Source organism: Heteronotia binoei, chromosome 11 (assembly GCF_032191835.1).
Source record: "Heteronotia binoei isolate CCM8104 ecotype False Entrance Well chromosome 11, APGP_CSIRO_Hbin_v1, whole genome shotgun sequence".
NCBI lineage: Eukaryota > Metazoa > Chordata > Lepidosauria > Squamata > Gekkonidae > Heteronotia > Heteronotia binoei.
In genome coordinates, this window is record NC_083233.1 from 11,884,133 (window position 1) to 11,902,677 (window position 18,545).

Here is an 18,545-nt window from a genome sequence, read left to right on the forward strand (position 1 = left end):
AGCAAACCACCTTTTGCTCAAGAAAGTTGAAGAAACCCGATCACCAGAATTGAAAGGGCACCATTCACTTGATACAGTGAGCATGCCGTTTACAGCTGTACCGGTTTAAAACTGCCAAGCGGTGGGTGATCTTGCGCGTGCTACTGGCTGGCTGGCTGGCTGTTAAAGGACAAGAGACCCTAAATTGGCCTGGCGTTCATAAGCTTAGCACAGCCCTTGAAGTTTCTTTCAAAAAAGGACTGGGTAGGGTAATGTGTTTGGCACCTGTGTCTTAAGGCTGAACATCTGGATTCAGTTAGTGTTCTCATTGGTGGTTGTTTGACACTGGATTGCTTCCCAGCCTCTTTTCACTCCTTTCAGCTGTTGCTAAAAAAGTAACCCGTTTAGAGAATGAATCCTGAGCCCTTCTCCCAAATCACTTTGTATTTTATTTAACTATTACGTTACAGTACAGCTAAAGGATAGAGGGGTCTGGATTTGCCATTCTTGAATGCGGATTCTAGAGTTTCTTTAAAGCCTATTTAAATCCTTGGAAAGTTTCCCAATGACTTTGAAAACAGCACTGGATGTTATATACCTTATCGCCTACAGTTCTGAAGTTAGTTAGAATGATAAGCACACAGCCTACAGTTCTGAAGTTAATTAGAATTATAAGCATGCACAAAGTATTTTCGTTCAAAAGAAGTTTGCAATCCTGATTCCTAACAGAATTTCTTGTTTCACTGTTCAAAAGCATTGGCATTTAAATTTTATCTCCTTTAGAAATAGAATAATAGTGGCTGAATAAATGTAATTGTTTGCACCTTTGGATCCTTTAACTTCTACTCATACCAGCTCCAGCCTCTTTTATTTAAGTCTAGAAAAAGAAAATAAAGAATGGAAGTTGAGTAGAATTATATATATTCTGCTAGGTACCCAAATGGCAAAGATGGATGGATGGATGGATGGATGGATGGATGGATGGATGGATGGATGGATGGATGGATGGATGAGCGAGCTTATATGTTTGCAATTCAGGTTCCTAACAGAATTTCTTCTTTCACTGTTCAAAAAGATTGCTATTTAAACTTTATCTCCTTTAGGGATAAAATAACAGATGTGATTTTTGCACTTTTGAATCCTTCAGCTGCTCCTCATACAGATTCTAGCCTCTACTCGCCAGTCTAGGGAAAAAAACAAAGAAAAAGAGGAAGAAGAGGGGGAAATGGGTGGAGAGACTATGGTAGTATTCTCAGGTTAGCATCGGGACTGATGTGGTGGGCACCTGACAAACCCCTCAGCCCGGCAGAAATTCTCTCCTGCAGCTAAACCCTCTTTTGTTTCCCAGTGGAAATGCCTGGAGCCACCAGCAGAGGCCAAGCACAAGAGAACTGTGCTTTGCAGTTCCCTTCAGACACCTCCTAAGTCAATCCAGAGGCCTTGATATCATTGTAGTGAATCTTTCTTACTCCTCTTAACCCACCAGCACCCGTGGAACTGAAAGGATGAGAGGAAGTTGTATTCTCTTCCTTGTAGTACAGCTGTAAGTGGGGGGGGGGGATGGCGGCCATTAGAGGGGAGAGTATAGACACAACTGAGGGAAGAGGAAATGTATAAGATGCTGCAATCATCCAGGAAGATGCTGGTCATTAGTAAACATAAAGTAACTTTATTCAGGATAATGAATGAACTAGGGTTGTGCAATGCAAACCTACCTGAAAAATACCCTGTCAGTATTTTGGGGGGTATTTATTCGGCCAAATACAAATTCTGTAATCTTATTCAGCTACCAATATAGCTGAGCCCAAATAAAAGCCAATATTATTCAGATTTTATTTGGGCATAGCTTCTGACTTCACTCGCCAAGTTGTGCTGCTGCCGCCGCCGCAGAACAACTTAGTGAGTGAACTCAGGCATGTAAAGGATCTCTTTCAAATGCTGAACAAAAGAGTTCAGTGGAACTGAGTTGAAACGTTAAACTCTCTTTTCTTCCCTACATGATCCTGAGGCAAACTGAGGCAACGCGCCATTATTTGAGCTCTGAAATGCAGAGCTTACTGAGCCCTTTATAAATGTGCCGTTGGAAAGTTTTGGAAAACAAGCAGCTGTACTTGCAGATACATCCCACCCCCCTTGAACAATCTAAAGCAGGACTACTTGTGTGAAAATTTTTGGCAGAGTCATCTGGATGTGCTTCTTTCCTTCCTACCAACTCTATAGAATAGGAAGCTTCCTTAAACTGTCAGACCATCAGTCTAACCCAATTTACTGTCTACTTGACCTAGGGCTGCCAAGCCCCCGGTCCGGGCGGGGCTTCCCCCACCCAGGAGGTTTTCAACCCACCAGCCCACAATGGCCCTGGGGGGGAACCTCCCCCGACGTCATTGGCACAATGATACCTGGAAGTGACATCATTGCACAGGCGTACGGTGGCCACTCTAGGCATTTCCAGGAAAACTCTATGGTTTTCCCAGACGCTCTAGCAATTTGGGAGGGAAAACTCTATTGTACAATAGGTACCATAGAATTTTTCTCTCCCAAATGGCAACCCTAACTTGACCTTATGGTGAATCTCCAGGATGTTTGTCCCAGCCCTGCCCCACGGAATGAACTTGGGGCGTTCTGCTTAGAAAGCACATCCTCAGCCTCTGAGCTCTGTCCCCTTCATACACAGCTCTAGCGCCTTTCAAAAGCAGAACAAGAGCTGACTCATACCCTTTAACAGATTCAGAAAAGTCATTTTGTCCATTGCTTTGCATGGGCAGCCAGTGACCCAACACCCATGGAATAAACCAGTTTGGGAGGGGAACAGTCTCGATTCGGGAAACAAAAGTCACCCACCCAAGGACTTTGGGGCCAGGTAGCCTTTGAGGTAGTGACCGAATGCCAATGCCAATGCTGGCAGAAATTCTCTCCTGCAGCTAAACCCTCTTTTGTTTCCCAATGGAAGTGCCTGGAGCCACCAGCAGAGGCCAAGCACAAGAGACCTGTGCTTTGCAGTTCCCTTCAGGCACCTCCTAAGTCAGCCCAGAGGCCTTGATATCATTGCAGTGAATCTTTCTTACTCCTCTTAACCCACCACCCAAGGACTTTGGGGCCAGGTAGTCTTTGAGGTAGTGACCGAATGCCAATGTTAACACGTCTCGCTTGAGCCGACAGCCCCGGGGAGGAGTTGGTGGTATAGAACGCTGCCTAACTCGTGCCAAGATTTTTCAAACTATGCGCTTGACATTTACAAGAGCAAATTACTCTGGCTTCAGTTTCATCTTCTGCAAGACAAGGGGTTATTATGAAAGAGGCCAAAAATCCTCTGATGAATGTGGTTTTATGTATCAGGTTTGGAGAAGTAACTGGAAAAGAGTAGATGCAGCAGGAAGGGAGGCCCAAATCTGAGCTGTTATCAGCTCATATGCCTACACTCAGGGCCTTTTTTGTAGAAAAAGCCCACCAGGAACTCGTGTGCATATTAGGCCACTCCCCCTGATGCCAAGCCAACGGGAACTGTGTTCCTGTGCTTTCCTGCTCAAAAAAAGCCCTGCCTGCACTCAGCACAGTTCCTGAGGAGTAAGTCCCACGGATTTCCCTTTAGGTTCTAGTTGGGTTGCCAGGTCAGTCCTGTCATTGGATGTAGCAGGTCAGGTCAGTCCTGGCAACCAGCACGGGAGGGGGGACTTACTAGGAGCAGCAAGGAGGCCCATCCAACATACAGCAGTGTGTCTACGTCATTGGCCATGTGACCCAGAAGTGACATCATCACATCTGGGACAACAGGGTGATGCTCTGGTATTTGGCCTCTACCGTAGAGATTTGGCCTCTACTGTAGAGATTTGGCCTCTACTGTAGAGATTTGGCCTCCACTGTAGAAATTTGGCCTCCACTGTAGAGATTTGGCCTCCACTGTAGAAATTTGGCCTCCACTGTAGAGATTTGGCCCAAATACCAGAGCATCGCTCCAGTGTCCTGGATATGATGACGTCACTTCCAGGTCACGTGGTGTCCCAATTACTGACACACAGCAGGCAAACAGAGGTAGTTTCCAGAAGTCCGAGTTTGTACAGTACAGTTCCAAGGTTCAAGCACAGGTTAGGCAAGATGCACAGCTTTGAGTCTGAGGAGGTATTCCAGAACCAGGTTTCTCAGGTACAGGTGAAGATCAGAGACTAAGAGATCAGCTCCAAACACAAGCAGCAAGATCAGTAGCTAGCAGATGCATTGCTTTCACATAGCTGCTCCCTTCTCTATTGCTTTTAAGGCCCATGCTGTTGAACCACCTCTGTTGCATCACGCACCCGCCAGCCGCCTCGGTCCTTCTCCTGCAAGCGCTCACCACCACTGCTGATGCTGGGCCAGTGCTGTGCTGCTAGATGGGCACTGCGCATTCCGACTCAAAGGTTTTTCCTAGGGTTGCCAAGTCCAATTCAAGAAACAGAGCAGTTTTTAAACTAAATCTAGGGGGAAAGCCGACAGGAGATGAAATGTCTCTGGTTCGGGAAGACTCATCTCAAAGAGATGAAGGGTTAGCTGATACTTTTCTACCGGGTAATGGAACAGAGTTGTCCACTAAGACGGTGACAAACAGAATGGACTGCCTGCCAGAGTCTCGAGGCGGCAGGAGGAAGGTGGCGGGCCTAGCTTGCCTAGAAAATTATAGATGTTTGTACGCAAATGCTAGAAGTGTCCGAAGTAAAATTGGTGAATTGGAATGTTTAGTGTTGAGAGAAAACAGATATTGTGGGAATTTCAGAAACTTGGTGGAATGAGGAGAATCAGTGGGACACGGTGATTCCTGGATATGTTATACCGGAAGGATAGGGAAGGAAGGGTTGGAGGTGGGGTGGCTCTGTATGTCAGAGAGGGCATATGGTCCAGTAAGACTGAGGTCAGAGAATTGGACTCCTATAGAAATGCTTTGGGTTGAAATAGAGGGGCCCAAAAGGCAATTTAACTATGGGAGTTTGTTATCGCCCACCAAATCAAAAGACAGAGGACGACTATAATATGATGGAAGGCTTAAAGATGGTGGCTAGACAAAAAAACTGTGTCGTCATAGGTGATTTTAACTACCCGCAGATTGATTGGGTCAATATGTGTTCTGGTCCAGAGAAAGAGACTGAGTTTCTAGATGTTCTCAATGACTGTGCTATGGAGCAGATAGTCACAGAACATATCAGGGGTGGGGCGATCCTGGATCTGGTCCTAAGTAATGCCCAAGACCTGGTGAGAGATGTAAAACTGATTGCACCACTTGGGAGCAGTGACTATAACGTTATTGATTTCACTATTTGTATAAATAGGGAGTTGCCCCAAAAGACCAGCACAACCACGTTTAACTTTAAAAGGGGTAAATTCTCTGAGATGTGGTGGCATGTGAAGAGGAAACTGAAAGGAAAGGTAAATACAGTCAAAACCCTTGGGGAAGCTTGGAGGCTATTTAAAACTACAATCCTAGAAGCGCAGATAAAATATATACCATAAGTTAGGAAAGGTACAAACAGGTATAAGAGAAGGCCTGCATGGTTAACAAACAAAGTAATGGAAGCTGTAAAAGGTAAGAAGGACTCCTTTAAGCAGTTGAAAGCTAGTCCAAGTGAGATTAATAAAAAAGAACACAGGCAATGGCAAATCAAATGTAAGACTGTGATCAGGCAGGCAAAAAGGGACTATGAGGAGTATATTGCAAAAAAACATAAAGACCAACAATAAAAATTTCTTCAAATATATTAGAAGCGGGAAACCAGCCAGGGAGGCAGTGGGGCCCTTGGATGACAAAGGAGTCAAAGGATTACTGCAGGAGGATAGGGAAATGGCTGAGAAGCTAAATGAATTTTTTGCATCCGTCTTCACTGTGGAAGATGAGAAGTGTTTGCCTGCTCTGGAACCACTTCTATTGGAAGGGGTGTTGAAAGACCTGAGCCAGATTGAGGTGACAAGAGAGGAGGTCCTACAACTGATGGACGAATTAAAAACTAAGTCACCAGATCCGGATGGCATACATCCAAGAGTTCTGAAAACTCAAAGATGAACTTGTGGATCTTCTGACAAAAATATGTAATCTTTAATTGACATCTGCCTCCATTCCTGAGGACTGGAAGGTAGCAAATGTCACCCCCATCTTTAAAAAGGGTTCCAGAGGAGACCTGGGCAGCTACAGGCCAGTCAGTCTGACTTCAATACCGGGAAAGTTCGTAGAAACCATTATCAAGGACAGAATGAGTAGGCACATTGATGAATACGAGTTATTGAGGAAGACTCAGCATGGGTTCTGTAAGGGAAGATCTTGCCTCACTAACCTGTTACATTTCTTTGAGGGGGTGAACAAACATGTGGACAAAGGAGACCCAATAGATATTGTTTACCTTGACTTCCAGAAAGCTTTTGATAAAGTTCCTCATCAAAGGCTCCTTAGTAAGCTCGAGAGTCATGGAGTCAAAGAACAGGTCCTCTTGTGGATCAAAAACTGGCTAATTAATAGGAAGCAGAGAGTGAGTATAAATGGGCAGTCTTCGCAGTGGAAGACGGTAAGCAGTTGAGTGCCGCAGGGCTCAGTACTGGGTCCCATGCTCTTTAACTTGTTCATAAATGATTTGGAGTTGAGAGTAAGCAGTGAAGTGGCCAAGTTTGCGGAAGACACTAAATTGTTCAGGGTGGTAAGAACCAGAGAGGATTGTGAGGAACTCCAAAGGGATCTGTTGAGGCTGGGTGAGTGGGCGTCAACGTGGCAGATGAGGTTCAATGTGGCCAAGTGCAAAGTAATGCACATTGGGGCCAAGAATCCCAGCTGCAAATACAAGTTGATGGGTGTGAACTGGCAGAGACTGACCAAGAGAGAGATCTTGGGGTCGTGATAGATAACTCACTGAAAATGTCAAGACAGTGTGCGATTGCAATAAAAAAGCCCAACGCCATGCTGGGTATTATTAGGAAGGGAATTGAAAACAAATCAGCCAGTATCATAATGCCCCTGTATAAATCAATGGTGCGGTCTCATTTGGAATACTGTGTGCAATTCTGGTCACCGCACCTCAAAAAGGATATTATAGCATTGGAAAAAGTGTAGAAAAGGGCAACTAGAATGATTACAGGTTTGGAACACTTTCCCTATGAAGAAAGGTTAAAACGCTTGGGGCTCTTTAGCTTGGAGAAATGTCGACTGCGGGGTGACATGATAGAGGTTTACAAGATTATGCATGGGATGGAGAAGGTAGATAAAGAAGTACTTTTCTCCCTTTCTCACAATACAAGAACTCGAGTGCATTCAATGAAATTGCTGAGCAGTCGGGTTAGAACAGATAAAAGGAGGTACTTCTTCACCGAAAGGGTGATTAACATGTGGAATTCACTGCCACAGGAGGTGGTAGCGGCTACAGGCATAGCCAGCTTCAAGAGGGGGTTAGATAAAAATATGGAGCAGAGGTCCATCAGTGGCTGTTAGCCACGGTGTGTGTGTGTGTGTGTGTATATAAATGTATATATCAATTTTTGGCTGCTGTGTGATACAGAGTGTTGGACTGGATGGGCCGTTGGCCTGATCCAACATGGCTTCTCTTATGTTCTTAACATCTGGGGACATTGGGGGTGAAGCCAGGAGCAAGTGTGCGACACGTATAATTGAATTCCAAAGGGAGTTCTGGCTGTCATATTTCAAAGGTCTGCACACCTTTGAAATGCCTTCCTTCCATAGGAAATAATGAAGGATAGGGGCACTTTCTTTGGGGGCTCATAGAATTGGACCCCCTAGTCTAATCTTTTTGAAACTTGGGAGGTATTTGGGGGAAAGGCACTGGATGCTATGCTAAAACTTTGGTGAATCTACCTCAAAAAAGAGTCCCAGATACCTGTGGATCGATTCTCCGTTATACACTAGGGGAATCAGTCTACATAGGGAATAATGGAGTGCCCAGCAGACATTTCCCTCCCCCCTCCCACTTTCTGATGCCCCTGAAGGGGGGAGGGCCTCCAAACCAGGGATCTCCTGCCCCCACCTGGGGATTGGCAACCCTAGTTTTCCCTTATCTTTCCCCAACTGTGTTCTTGAGGCTCTGGTAATGAGGGGAGTGGATTGACCCGTATGACTCTGTTGCTAGCCCAGGGCTGGGAAGCTGAAGGGCCAGAGTACCAGGTCCTGGCTGAGGATCCATGTTTGGCCCCCCAGAGACCGCCCCCTCCTGCAGTGCCTCTGCCACTGGCTATGGGTTTGGGTCAGGCCCACTATCTGCCTTTCCCTCAGAAGAGCTCTCTACAACTCTTTGCTTGACTGGTGGCACGTGGGCAGTGACATGGATGTATTGCTGCACGTCAGATGGACCTCCTCCTTTTTCGGGGGCGAGTTATGGCTGGGGGTCTCCTGCCAGACGTGGGCAAACGGGAACCCTGGGCTGCCCTCTCCCAGCTTCAGTAGTGCCCCTGCAAAGGTTGCAAGCGAGGAACCCCTGAGGAGAGAGCAGGAGAGCAAGTAGGCTTCCCAATCCCCAGGTCCCAGCGGGGGATCACCTGGTTTTACAAGTTTCCCCCCGCCCCCCAGCCAGCTAGCCGGCGGGGGAAGCCCCCCCCCCCCCCACAGCCCTAGATCTCCGACAGTTTTAGGGAATTGATCCGCGGATATCAGAGGCTCTAGGGGGGCTGTGTTTTGAGGTAGAGGCACCAATTTTTCAGTATAGCATCTAGTGCCTCTTCTCAAAATACCTCCCAAGTTTCAAAACGATTGGACCAGGGAGTCCAATTCTATGAGCCCCCAAAGAAGGTGCCCCTATCCTTCATTATTTCCTATGGAAGGAAGGCATCTAAAAAGGTGTGCTGTCCCTTTCAATGTGATGGCCAGAACTCCCTTGGAGTTCAATGATGCTTGTCACAGCCTTGCTCCTGGCTCCACCCCCAAAGTCTCCTGGCTCCATCCCCAAAGTCCCCAGATATTTCTTGAATTGGACTTGGCAACCCTAAGAGAAAGGCTGCCCCACCTTTTTGACTGACTCAGGCATCCGATTTAAAAAGAGCCCGAAGTGCTTGAAATCCAAAGCGGTTTCTCCTCTCCCTGTTCTGTGCCTCAGTGGTAAGGCCTCGAGGGCGCGTATGAGACTGTAACATGTCGAGTTTCATGTGTATTATACAATACAGAGGTCCTGACATTTACTTTTCATGTTACTTCAAAAGGGTATTAAAAGGCTGAGGTGCCCGCATGCCAAAATAAACGATTTACAGAGGCCTCGAAATGTCGCCGTTTTGCTCACATGCCTATAATCTGAAACCCCTCTCGCTCATTTGGTCCAGTGCCCGGTTTAACAAACGGAGGGAGGGGGCAGCCCGACATTCCTCAGTAGCATAATAATGCTAGAGCGTTTCTTTTTACATGATATTAACCCGCAGATGTTAAGAAGCTGCAGCCACCCGTGAATTCTGCAGGTCAGGGAAGAAGGTTTCGCTTGCACCGAGCCTCTGGATCCAGCGGATTCCTGGCGTGCTGCAATTATTTGGCTTCCAGCAAACAAACACTTTGTTGTTCTTTCCTCAAAATGCTTGGTTTAAAATGACCATGCACTGAAGTCAACATATAAGGTTCCCAATGTGCAGGCTTGGCTCCATTTGTGACATAACCCCTCTCTCTCTCACTCTCGCTTGGCATCAAGTTGCACTTGACTAATCTTGACCCTGTAGTGCAGGGGTGTCAAACATGTGCCCTGGGGGCCAACTCAGGCCCCCAGATGGCTGCTATCAGGTCCCCAAGCAACTGGCTGTTGTCTGCATCCTTCTCTCTTTCTCTTGCTTCCTTCTGCATAACAGCTTCCTTTGCCAGGCTTGCTCAATCACACAAGAGCTACAAAGCAAAACCTCTATTTTCTCCATTGGCTGAGTCTCTTCCCTTAGGGAGGAAGGTGGGGGAGGCAGAGCTTGCTTTGCCAGGCTCCCTCAATCACACATTAGAACTACTGAACCAAACCTCTTTTCCTTCTATTGGTTGAGACTCCCTCCCTTCTGGTCTCCTGGGGAAGGCAGGAAAAAGCCAGAGCTTCCTTCACCCAGTTCCCTGGATCCCACAGGAGAAATACAAAGAAAGCATCCTTAAGATCAATGAGTACTATTGTTTTAAGCATGTTTTTAAGTTTTTAAAAAATATATATTTGTGTTTGTCTGTGTTTTTAATAAAATTTGTATCTCTGCTTCCTAATCTTAAATAGGTACACACATGGCCTGGCCCAACATGGCTTGGCCCAACAAGGTCTCATTTATGTTATAACAAATTAGTTTGTCACCCCTGCTGAAGTGTTTTTGAGACTAGACGTTCAGAGGTTTGCCATTGCCTGCCTCTGTGTAGCAGCCCTGGAATTCCCTGGTGGTCTCCCATTCAAATACTACCTAGGGCTGTTCCTCCTTAGCCCCCAAGATCTGACAGCCTGGACTATCCAGTCAGGGCCTGACATTATTTGGCCATCGGAAACTGGAACACAAGAATCGGGCTGCTTGAAGGTTCCCCAGTTAGGACTCTGGTGTGTGAAGTCTTCCTTGGAGAGGAACATCAGACGGAATGGGTAGTGCAAGAGCACCCAGTGTGTTCCCTGGGGGAACCATGATGCCCACAATGTGTTTTCTTTCACTCTCTCACTACTCTTTCCCAGTGTATTTTTTTTAAAAAACCACCCCTCTTCTTCTCTGCACTTGGGACTTCCTCAGTCTGTGTGTGTGTGTGTGTGTGTGTGTGTGTGAAGCTCCATCTGTTGTGGTTGGCGCTGCCTCCTATGGCAGCCATTTTGTAGCTGTGCCCCTGTGTCAGAATTCCGGAGTTCCCCTCAGGCTCAATAGGGTGCAGACCCCAATGCTAAATGACTCTGGATATCTACAATGGGACCTTCTCAAAGACTCATTTAAACAATTCAAATCAAATCAAAATACCTTTAATGGCATAATAGTATCAAAAAGATACATTGTGCATACACTTCCAGTGATTAAAATTCATCCAAAAAAGTACAATTCATATTAAAAGCCTATGTCTAAGAACAACTGCTTCTGCTAAACATTTAGCTACCGTATTAGTGGTTTCTGTGAAAACATCATTAAGCAAATATCGAACTGCGCTATATTGGTTTCTGAATAGGTCAAACTATATGGGTAGAAGTTTGTTACGAGACTCCGTGTGTAATTGGCAATCGAACATAATATGAGAAATTGAGTCACTATCAGTAGTGGGGCAACTGCAGAGTCTTTCCTGGAAGGGAATGTTATGATATCAACCCAACAGCGTATTAGAGGGAAAGACGTTCAAGCCGCGCTAATGTAAAGGCTCTACGATGGTCGGGGTGGCTGAGATTATGAAAGTATTGGGCCATTTGGCCATATTGAATTGAATGGTTAAGGTGAGCTTGTGAATAAACATGTGGCTGATATGGACAGAAATTGTGTAATTCTAAATCAAAAAGTCTTTGTCTGATAGATCGCAAAATTGATCTTTCTTCCATTTGGACATTTAAAGAATTCAGTTTCGCAGAAATTCCTGAACTGCTGAAGGTTAGTCATGTTCCTCACTTGTTCCAGAAAACGAGTCCAATGTGCCAGCGCAGCAACGCAAAACATCAAAGTTGCCCTAGGAGTTATTTGGGGAAAGACAGTCCCCAGGACTCTTTTTTGTAGCAGGAGCTCCTTTGCATATTAGGCCACACACCCCTGATGTAGCCAATCCTCCTGGAGCTTCCAATAGGCCCCGTAATAAGAGCGCTGTAAGCTCTCGAAGGATTGGCTATATGAGGGGTGTATCCTAATATGCAAAGGAGTTCCCGCTGCAAAAAAAGCTCTGTCCCTAAGGTATAAAGGTCCCAGATTGTGAAGGGCTTTCAAGGTTAAAACTGGCACCTTGAGCTGAACATGGAAATAAGCAGGGCTTTTTTTTTTTTGAGCAGGAAAGCACAGGAACGCGGTTCTGGCTTGGTGTCTGGGGGTGTGGCCTAATATGCAAATGAGTTTCTGCCGGGCTTTTTCTACAAACAAGCCCTGGAAATTAGCAATGAAGGTAGAGACCAAAGAATTGGGGCATATAACCTTCCACCCCACTACCTTAATATCTGCACTGCTGGGTTTTGAACCAGTTGTACGTGCTGCATTGCTTTTGAGCGTACCATGTAGAGCGTATGACTATCATCTTGTCCTGAAGGTTACTGTAGCATTGTAGTCAAAGCTCATCAATTGAGCAGCGATGGGGCACTCAATACTGTTTGTGCTGCTGTTCTTGATGGCTTTTTCTCCTGTCCTCCATCTCCTCTTTTCAGAAGATTCCCTCTTTTCCATGGGCAGTAAGGTCACAGGGAAGTCGTGTGAATACAATGGCACAACGTACCACCATGGAGAAATGTTTGTGGCAGATGGACTCTTTCAGAACAGACAGGCCAACCAATGTGCCCAGTGCAGCTGCTCCGTAAGTAACACAACAGCGCAAAATCCCCGCTGTCTACACTGCGTTAGACTTACTGAGATGCAAAGGTCTGGGCACACATGCAGAGTCTTGAGGTAGACTCAGGCTCACCATAAGAAGTCAGCACCACAAAGGCCAATGATACAAGAATCGGGTTCCCAATGCTGAACTTTGCAAATATCAGGAGATCTGAAAGCGGTGGCTGGAGAAGGTGTCATTTCTGGGGATGTGACATCACATGCTCTGTGATGCACTAGTAATTTCCCTAATCTTTATGGTAGAGACTATAGAGGTTGATGAAAGCCCTGGAGCATCATAGAGAATGTAACATTTCCAGGTGGAGTTTTGGAAAATGTGATGTTGTGTGGTAAAGGCCATAGAGATTTTAAGGATTTTTAGACCTACTGAGATGCAAAACAAACCCACTGAACAGGCCTGGGCACACATGCAAAATCCTTACAATCTCTATGACCTTTACCATACAACTTTGGGGAAATTCCTAGACTGTCCTTACCTATACTATTCCCCCCGCTTTTTTCTCCCACTCCTTAAATCATCAATGGGGATTTGCTCACTCTGGGTGAGCAAAGGGCAAGCCTATATGCAGGCATTATGAAGGAGTCGTGTTAAGGTTAATAACCTCAAGGAGGGGCCTAGAGTTCTCTTGGAATTATAACAGGTTGCCCGGCTGTAGCGAACAGTTCCCCTGGAGGAAACAACAGCTTCGGAGGACTGATTCTATGGCATACTAGGGCTGTGATCACACACACTTTCAATCTACTTTCAATGCACTTTACAACTGGATTTCACTGTGTGAAATTGCAAAAAAATAAAGTGCATTGAAAATGGGTTGCATTATTTCGCTTGTGTGACCACCCCCTAGGAGAAGCAAAAGCCCTGAATTCACAGCTGAGTCCTCTCTCAAAACTCGACCCTCTCCAAGCACTCCCCCCAAATCCCCAAGAATCTCCTACAGTGAATTGGAAACCCTCCGTCAGGTGGAGGCCACAACTCCCGAGTTCAGCGTTCTTAACGTAAAAAGATTACACTGTTTGTGATATGGGCATGAGTCACACACTGACTTGCCTTTCCCCCCCTTTTTTCAATGGCAGGAAGGAAACGTCTACTGTGGTCTGAAGACATGCCCCAAGTTAACGTGTTCTTCTCCAACGTCTGTGCCTGACTCATGCTGCCCAGTTTGCAGAGGTAAAATCCATCCATAGTCTTTTTTTCCCACAATCTCAGAAATGGATAGTAGCACAGACAGGGACCCGTGAGAAATCATGAATGAGGGGACATCCCATTCCCCCCAGCTTTGCTTCCTCTCTCCCACTCCCTTGTTCTCTCTTGCCAGCACTGTTTCTCTCAAGGGCACAGCTGGTGGGCTCTCCTTCCAGCCACAGGTGGCAAACTGCCACTATTTAAAGGCCCATCCCAGTTCAGCCTCACAAACACACCCTTGCTAAATCACCGCCCAGACACATCCCACCCCCCAACCTACCCTACCCTACCAGTTCTCCTACCCTACCAGTTGGCTCATGTCATGGTGGCAGTGGCACAGGGCCAGTGAACCCATTAGGTGTCCGTTGATGCCATGGGGCCTGCTAACCGCTTTCTTAGTGCCCACCAAGAGTTTTCAGAAGGTAGACAGGGCCAAGTGGGGCTATTGCCCATTGAAGATCTGATTGGCTGTGGAGATTTGGCAGCAACTGCCACCACAGCACAAGAATCATAGAAGAGTTGGAAAAGCCATACAGACCATCTAGTCCAACCCCTTGCTCCATGCAGGATCACCCTAAAGCATCTCCAACAAATAATCATCCAGCCACATTTTGAAGACTGCAAGAAGATCTAATCAGTCAGTCCTAAGGGAAATCAACCCAGACTGTCCCCTGGAAGGTCAGATGCTGAAGCTCAAATACTTTGGTTCCCAAATGAGAAGGGAGCCCTCCCTGGAGAAGACTCTTGAGTCCCTTGAACAGCAAGAAGATCCAATCAGTCAGGGGAGGGACAATGGCTCAGTGGTAGAGCATCTGCTTGGGAAGCAGAAGGTCCCAGGTTCAATCCCTGGCATCTCCAAAAAAAGGGTCCAGGCAAATAGGTGTGAAAAACCTCAGCTTGAGACCCTGGAGAGCCGCTGCCAGTCTGAGTAGACAATACTGACTTTGATGGACCAAAGAGGGTCTGATTCAGTATAAGGCAGCTTCATATGTTCCTATGTTCAGTCCTAAGGGAAATCAACCCAGACTGTTCCCTGGAAGGACAGATGCTGAAGCTCAAATACTTTGGTCCCCAAATGAGAAGGGAGCACTCCCTGGAGAAGACTCTTGAGAGTCCCTTGGACAGCAAGAAGATCCAATCAGTCAGTCCTAAGGGAAATCAACCCAGACTGTCCCCTGGAAGGACAGATGCTGAAGCTCAAATTCTTTGGTCCCCAAATGAGAAGGGAGCACTCCCTGGAGAAGACCCTGATGCTGGGAAAAGACAGAAGGCAAAAGAAGAAGGGGACGGCAAAAGACGAGATGGCTGGACAGCGTTACTGACGTAACTAACATGAATTCGAGCAGACTTCGGAGGATGGGGGAAGACAGGAGGGCCTGGCGGGACTTGGTCCATGGGGTAGCAAAGAGTCGGACTCGGCCGTGCAACTGAACAACAACAAACGAAGGGAAGCTCACCACCTTCTTGGCATTATTGAAAGAAAGCTGCAGCAGCCATGCTGTGTCACAGGGCTGGATCTGGGGGCGGCAGAGGGGGCACTTGACCCAGGCGCTGCCAGATGGGGGGGGTGCAAATTGGGTATGGAGTCCATTCTATTCTATGGGCCCATAAGGGGGCATCATTTTTTAATTTTGCCCCCCCCCCAAAAAAACCCCATGTAAATCCGGTCCTGCTGTGTCAGAATTCCAAACGGGCCCACGGCATCAAAGGGCTGGGGACCCCTTAAGGCAAGAAAGGGTCAGGAGATTGGCTCTCAGTTGGATCTTGGCTGGCTGGCGAAACACGGCTCCTTAAAGGGCCCTCATCTTGACATCATACCTGGGCATCTGGCCAGCATCAGGATCCCCCCTCCCCCAAGGTTATGGGAGCCCAGACAGAGACTATGGTTTACCACAGTTTGTTTTATATGCCATCTCCTTGATAAACAGTAGCTAGACCTCTCTTTGCTAGTCTATGCTCCCTATTTGCTATTTTTGGCTTTTGGAAGAGGTTCATATTCAACTTTACCTTATATGGCGAACTTGGAACTGAAGAGGTGCAGTGTCGAAAGAGATCTCTTGAGTGCATCATCCGCACCACACCCAACCAGGGCCCCTAAAACGGACAAGGGGGACTTGCATTTTTTTAAAGAGAAGTGGAGAAAGGCTGCAAATCGACGCAGCCCCCCTAGCAAGACCCAGTCCTGCATGGCCACCTAGGCACCCCTGACGGTAAAAGAGGCGTAGCAACCAGAGGGAAGTTATTTCCTGCAATTTGTTTCAGGTACTCAAAGCCACCCACGTGGGAAACCTCCTTTAATTTTTTTTTTTAAACGCCTTCTGTATTTTAAAAAGTTCTTACCCCAGTGATCTCCCTTTCATGTCGGCACAAGTGGATTACTTTCGCCGTGTGGCTCGAATAAAGCTGTGCATTTGCATGAAAGTGTCGGCACTCTTCGGAAATACGATCTGCAGGTCCATTCTGTAATCCCTGGAAGCCCGACTAGCATTTGAGACATATGTGCAAACATTTTCACCCACTCCCAAAGCCATTTAAGTACTTGGGATTAAGCCAATTTAGCCCCTGCGTTTCCCATTTAATTAAATTACCATCACAGGTTCCCCAGCATTACCATGATTTATGCAGCTTTTCTACCATCTTGTCAGTTATTCCCTTTTGTAAAAAACATAAAGAGTCTTGTGGCTCATTGAAAATGAACAGACTTATTATGGCATAATGTTTCCACTTCATCAGATGCGTGAAGTGTGTCCACATTGGGCAGATATACACACACATGAGCTCAGATCAGTGATTCACCAGCAGTGGGTCAGGAACCAAAAGTGGATTGAGATTCTAAGAGTTGGGTTGTGAGGCCAGGAGAGCGAAGCAGGGACAGCATGACCTGGAAGAGGAGACTCAGAGAGAGTCAATGGCAGGTTTTGGGTTTTTTTTAGCAGGAATGCACAGGAACGCAGTTCTGCCTGGGTTGGGGTCAGGGGGCGTGGCCTAATATGCAAATGAGTTCCTGTTGGGCTTTTTCTACAAAAAAAGCCCTGGTCAATAGCATATGTGGGATTTATTGGGATATTTGGTTAATATGGCAGAATTTTGCCCAGTCATAGAAGTGTACTGCTGAGTGCAGTAAATAAAAACTCATAAAAATTATATTGCAAAGAAAGTAAACTTACATTGATTCAAGGAGATCCAGTTCACCTTCAGGTTGCAGTCAAGGGAAGAGTACAAAGCGTAATCTAAAGAGTACATTCCCTATTGCAAATGGTCAGCTTCATGTGTCCGGGAGTATGAGGGTAACATATCTACAGGAGGGACCTGCAGAGACTTGTGTCTCTATGGAAGGCCATGTGAGGAGAAGGAAGAGGACACAAAGAGAGAGAGAGAGAAGGCGTCAGAGGGTAAAGAGACAAAGAGAGACGTCTCATTCAAGGAAATAACGCCTAGTCACCCTTAGAGTGATGTAGCTCCCTCCAGTGTCCAGGCATGCTGAGTCGCTCACTCCAACAGGATTGCCTTCCCAAAATGTGCAAAATGGCCATAAAATATAGCCTGTAACCCAACAAGGCCCTGACCTGGATGGCCCAGGCTAACCTGATCTCATCAAATCGTAAAAGCTAAGCGAGGTCAGCCCTGGTCAGTCTTTGGAGGGGAGACCACCAAGGTCTATCAAGGTTGCTATGCAGAGGCAGGCAAAGGCAAACCACCTCTGAATATTTCTTGCCTCAGAACCCCTACAGAGTTGTTGTAAGTCTGCTGCAACTTGATGTCATTTTCCACCACCACCACCACCAACTCAACAAGGCTATTTAAAAAGACTATTTTTTTTTTTTAAGGAAAACATCAACTCGTTCAGTGTTACCGGAAAGATCTGCATTTTCTTCTTGGTGGGGGGAGTGGCATGAAGTTACTTTGAAAAGGGAAGGAGATCCAGGTTTAAACACCTGCTTTCTGTTCTTCACAACCCCCCCCCCTTCACCTGTTTGGTTTAAGCGGCTGGGAGCCATTTAAGCCAGGGGTGTCAAACTCATTTGTTATGAGGGCCGGATCTGACATAAATGAGACCTTGTTTGGCCGGGTCATGCGTGCCGTAAAATGTAATGCCAGGTAGCAGAGGTATGAACTTTATAAAGGGCACAGTCAAACATGCTTAAAACATTAGCACACTTGCAATATTTTGTTTCACTCATGCAGAAGACAATGTTGCTTTCAAGTTCGATTTTACTGTCTTTGTATGTGGCTGTGCATGACATCATATCCCCTGCACCCACTGAAGTTTTTAGTACCTTCCCCAGACTCCACCCTCCCCAGGCAGCACCCCCATATCTCCAGGAATTTCCTGACCAGGAGCTGGCATCCCTACATGAAGACAGTTGTGCATACAAGCTTGGGTCACCTTTCTGAGCACAAGAGGGAAGTGCAGCCACAGTTTTAAACCAGAAAAAGAAGAGTTAGACCAATTCCGCACTAGCAATTGCTCCACCCCTGGGCTTCTGGCTTCCCCCAGCTCAAGCGATCAATTCCCCACCAATTGCTGCATGGGTGCATTTTGATCAGTGGCTCTCTCCAATTTCCCTCGCGGCTTCCAGAACACTAAAAAGCAAGAGCAGGAAGCTCCGAGGGGAATTGGAGGGAGCCGCGGATCAAAATGCACCTACGCAGCAACTGGTGGGGAATCGATCGTTTGAGTGGGGGAAAGCAGAAGCTCAGGGGCGGAGCAACTGCTAGTGAGGAATCGGTCTTAGTGTGTGCTTACACAGCATCCCTGCACCTCTAACTGTGCCCTAGGGTTGCCAAGTCCAATTCAAGAAATATCTGGGGACTTTGGGGGTGGAGCCAGGAGACTTTGGGGGTGGGGCCAGGAGACATGGGGGTGGGGCCAGGAGCAAGGGTGTGACAAGCATAATTGAACTCCAAGGGAGTTCTGGCCATCACATTTAAAGAGACAGCACACCTTTTAAAA

At 46.7% G+C, this 18,545-nt stretch overlaps 1 protein-coding gene across 1 annotated transcript in view; it reads left to right on the forward strand.

The window, feature by feature from the left end:
- CHRDL1 (chordin like 1) overlaps window positions 1-18,545 on the forward strand; it is a 73,016-nt gene that overhangs the window by 32,505 nt on the left and 21,966 nt on the right. The window contains exons 4-5 of the mRNA XM_060250113.1: window positions 12,228-12,373; window positions 13,483-13,576. Coding sequence (XP_060106096.1) covers window positions 12,228-12,373; window positions 13,483-13,576 — 240 coding nt within the window. The remainder of the gene's footprint in view (window positions 1-12,227; window positions 12,374-13,482; window positions 13,577-18,545) is intronic.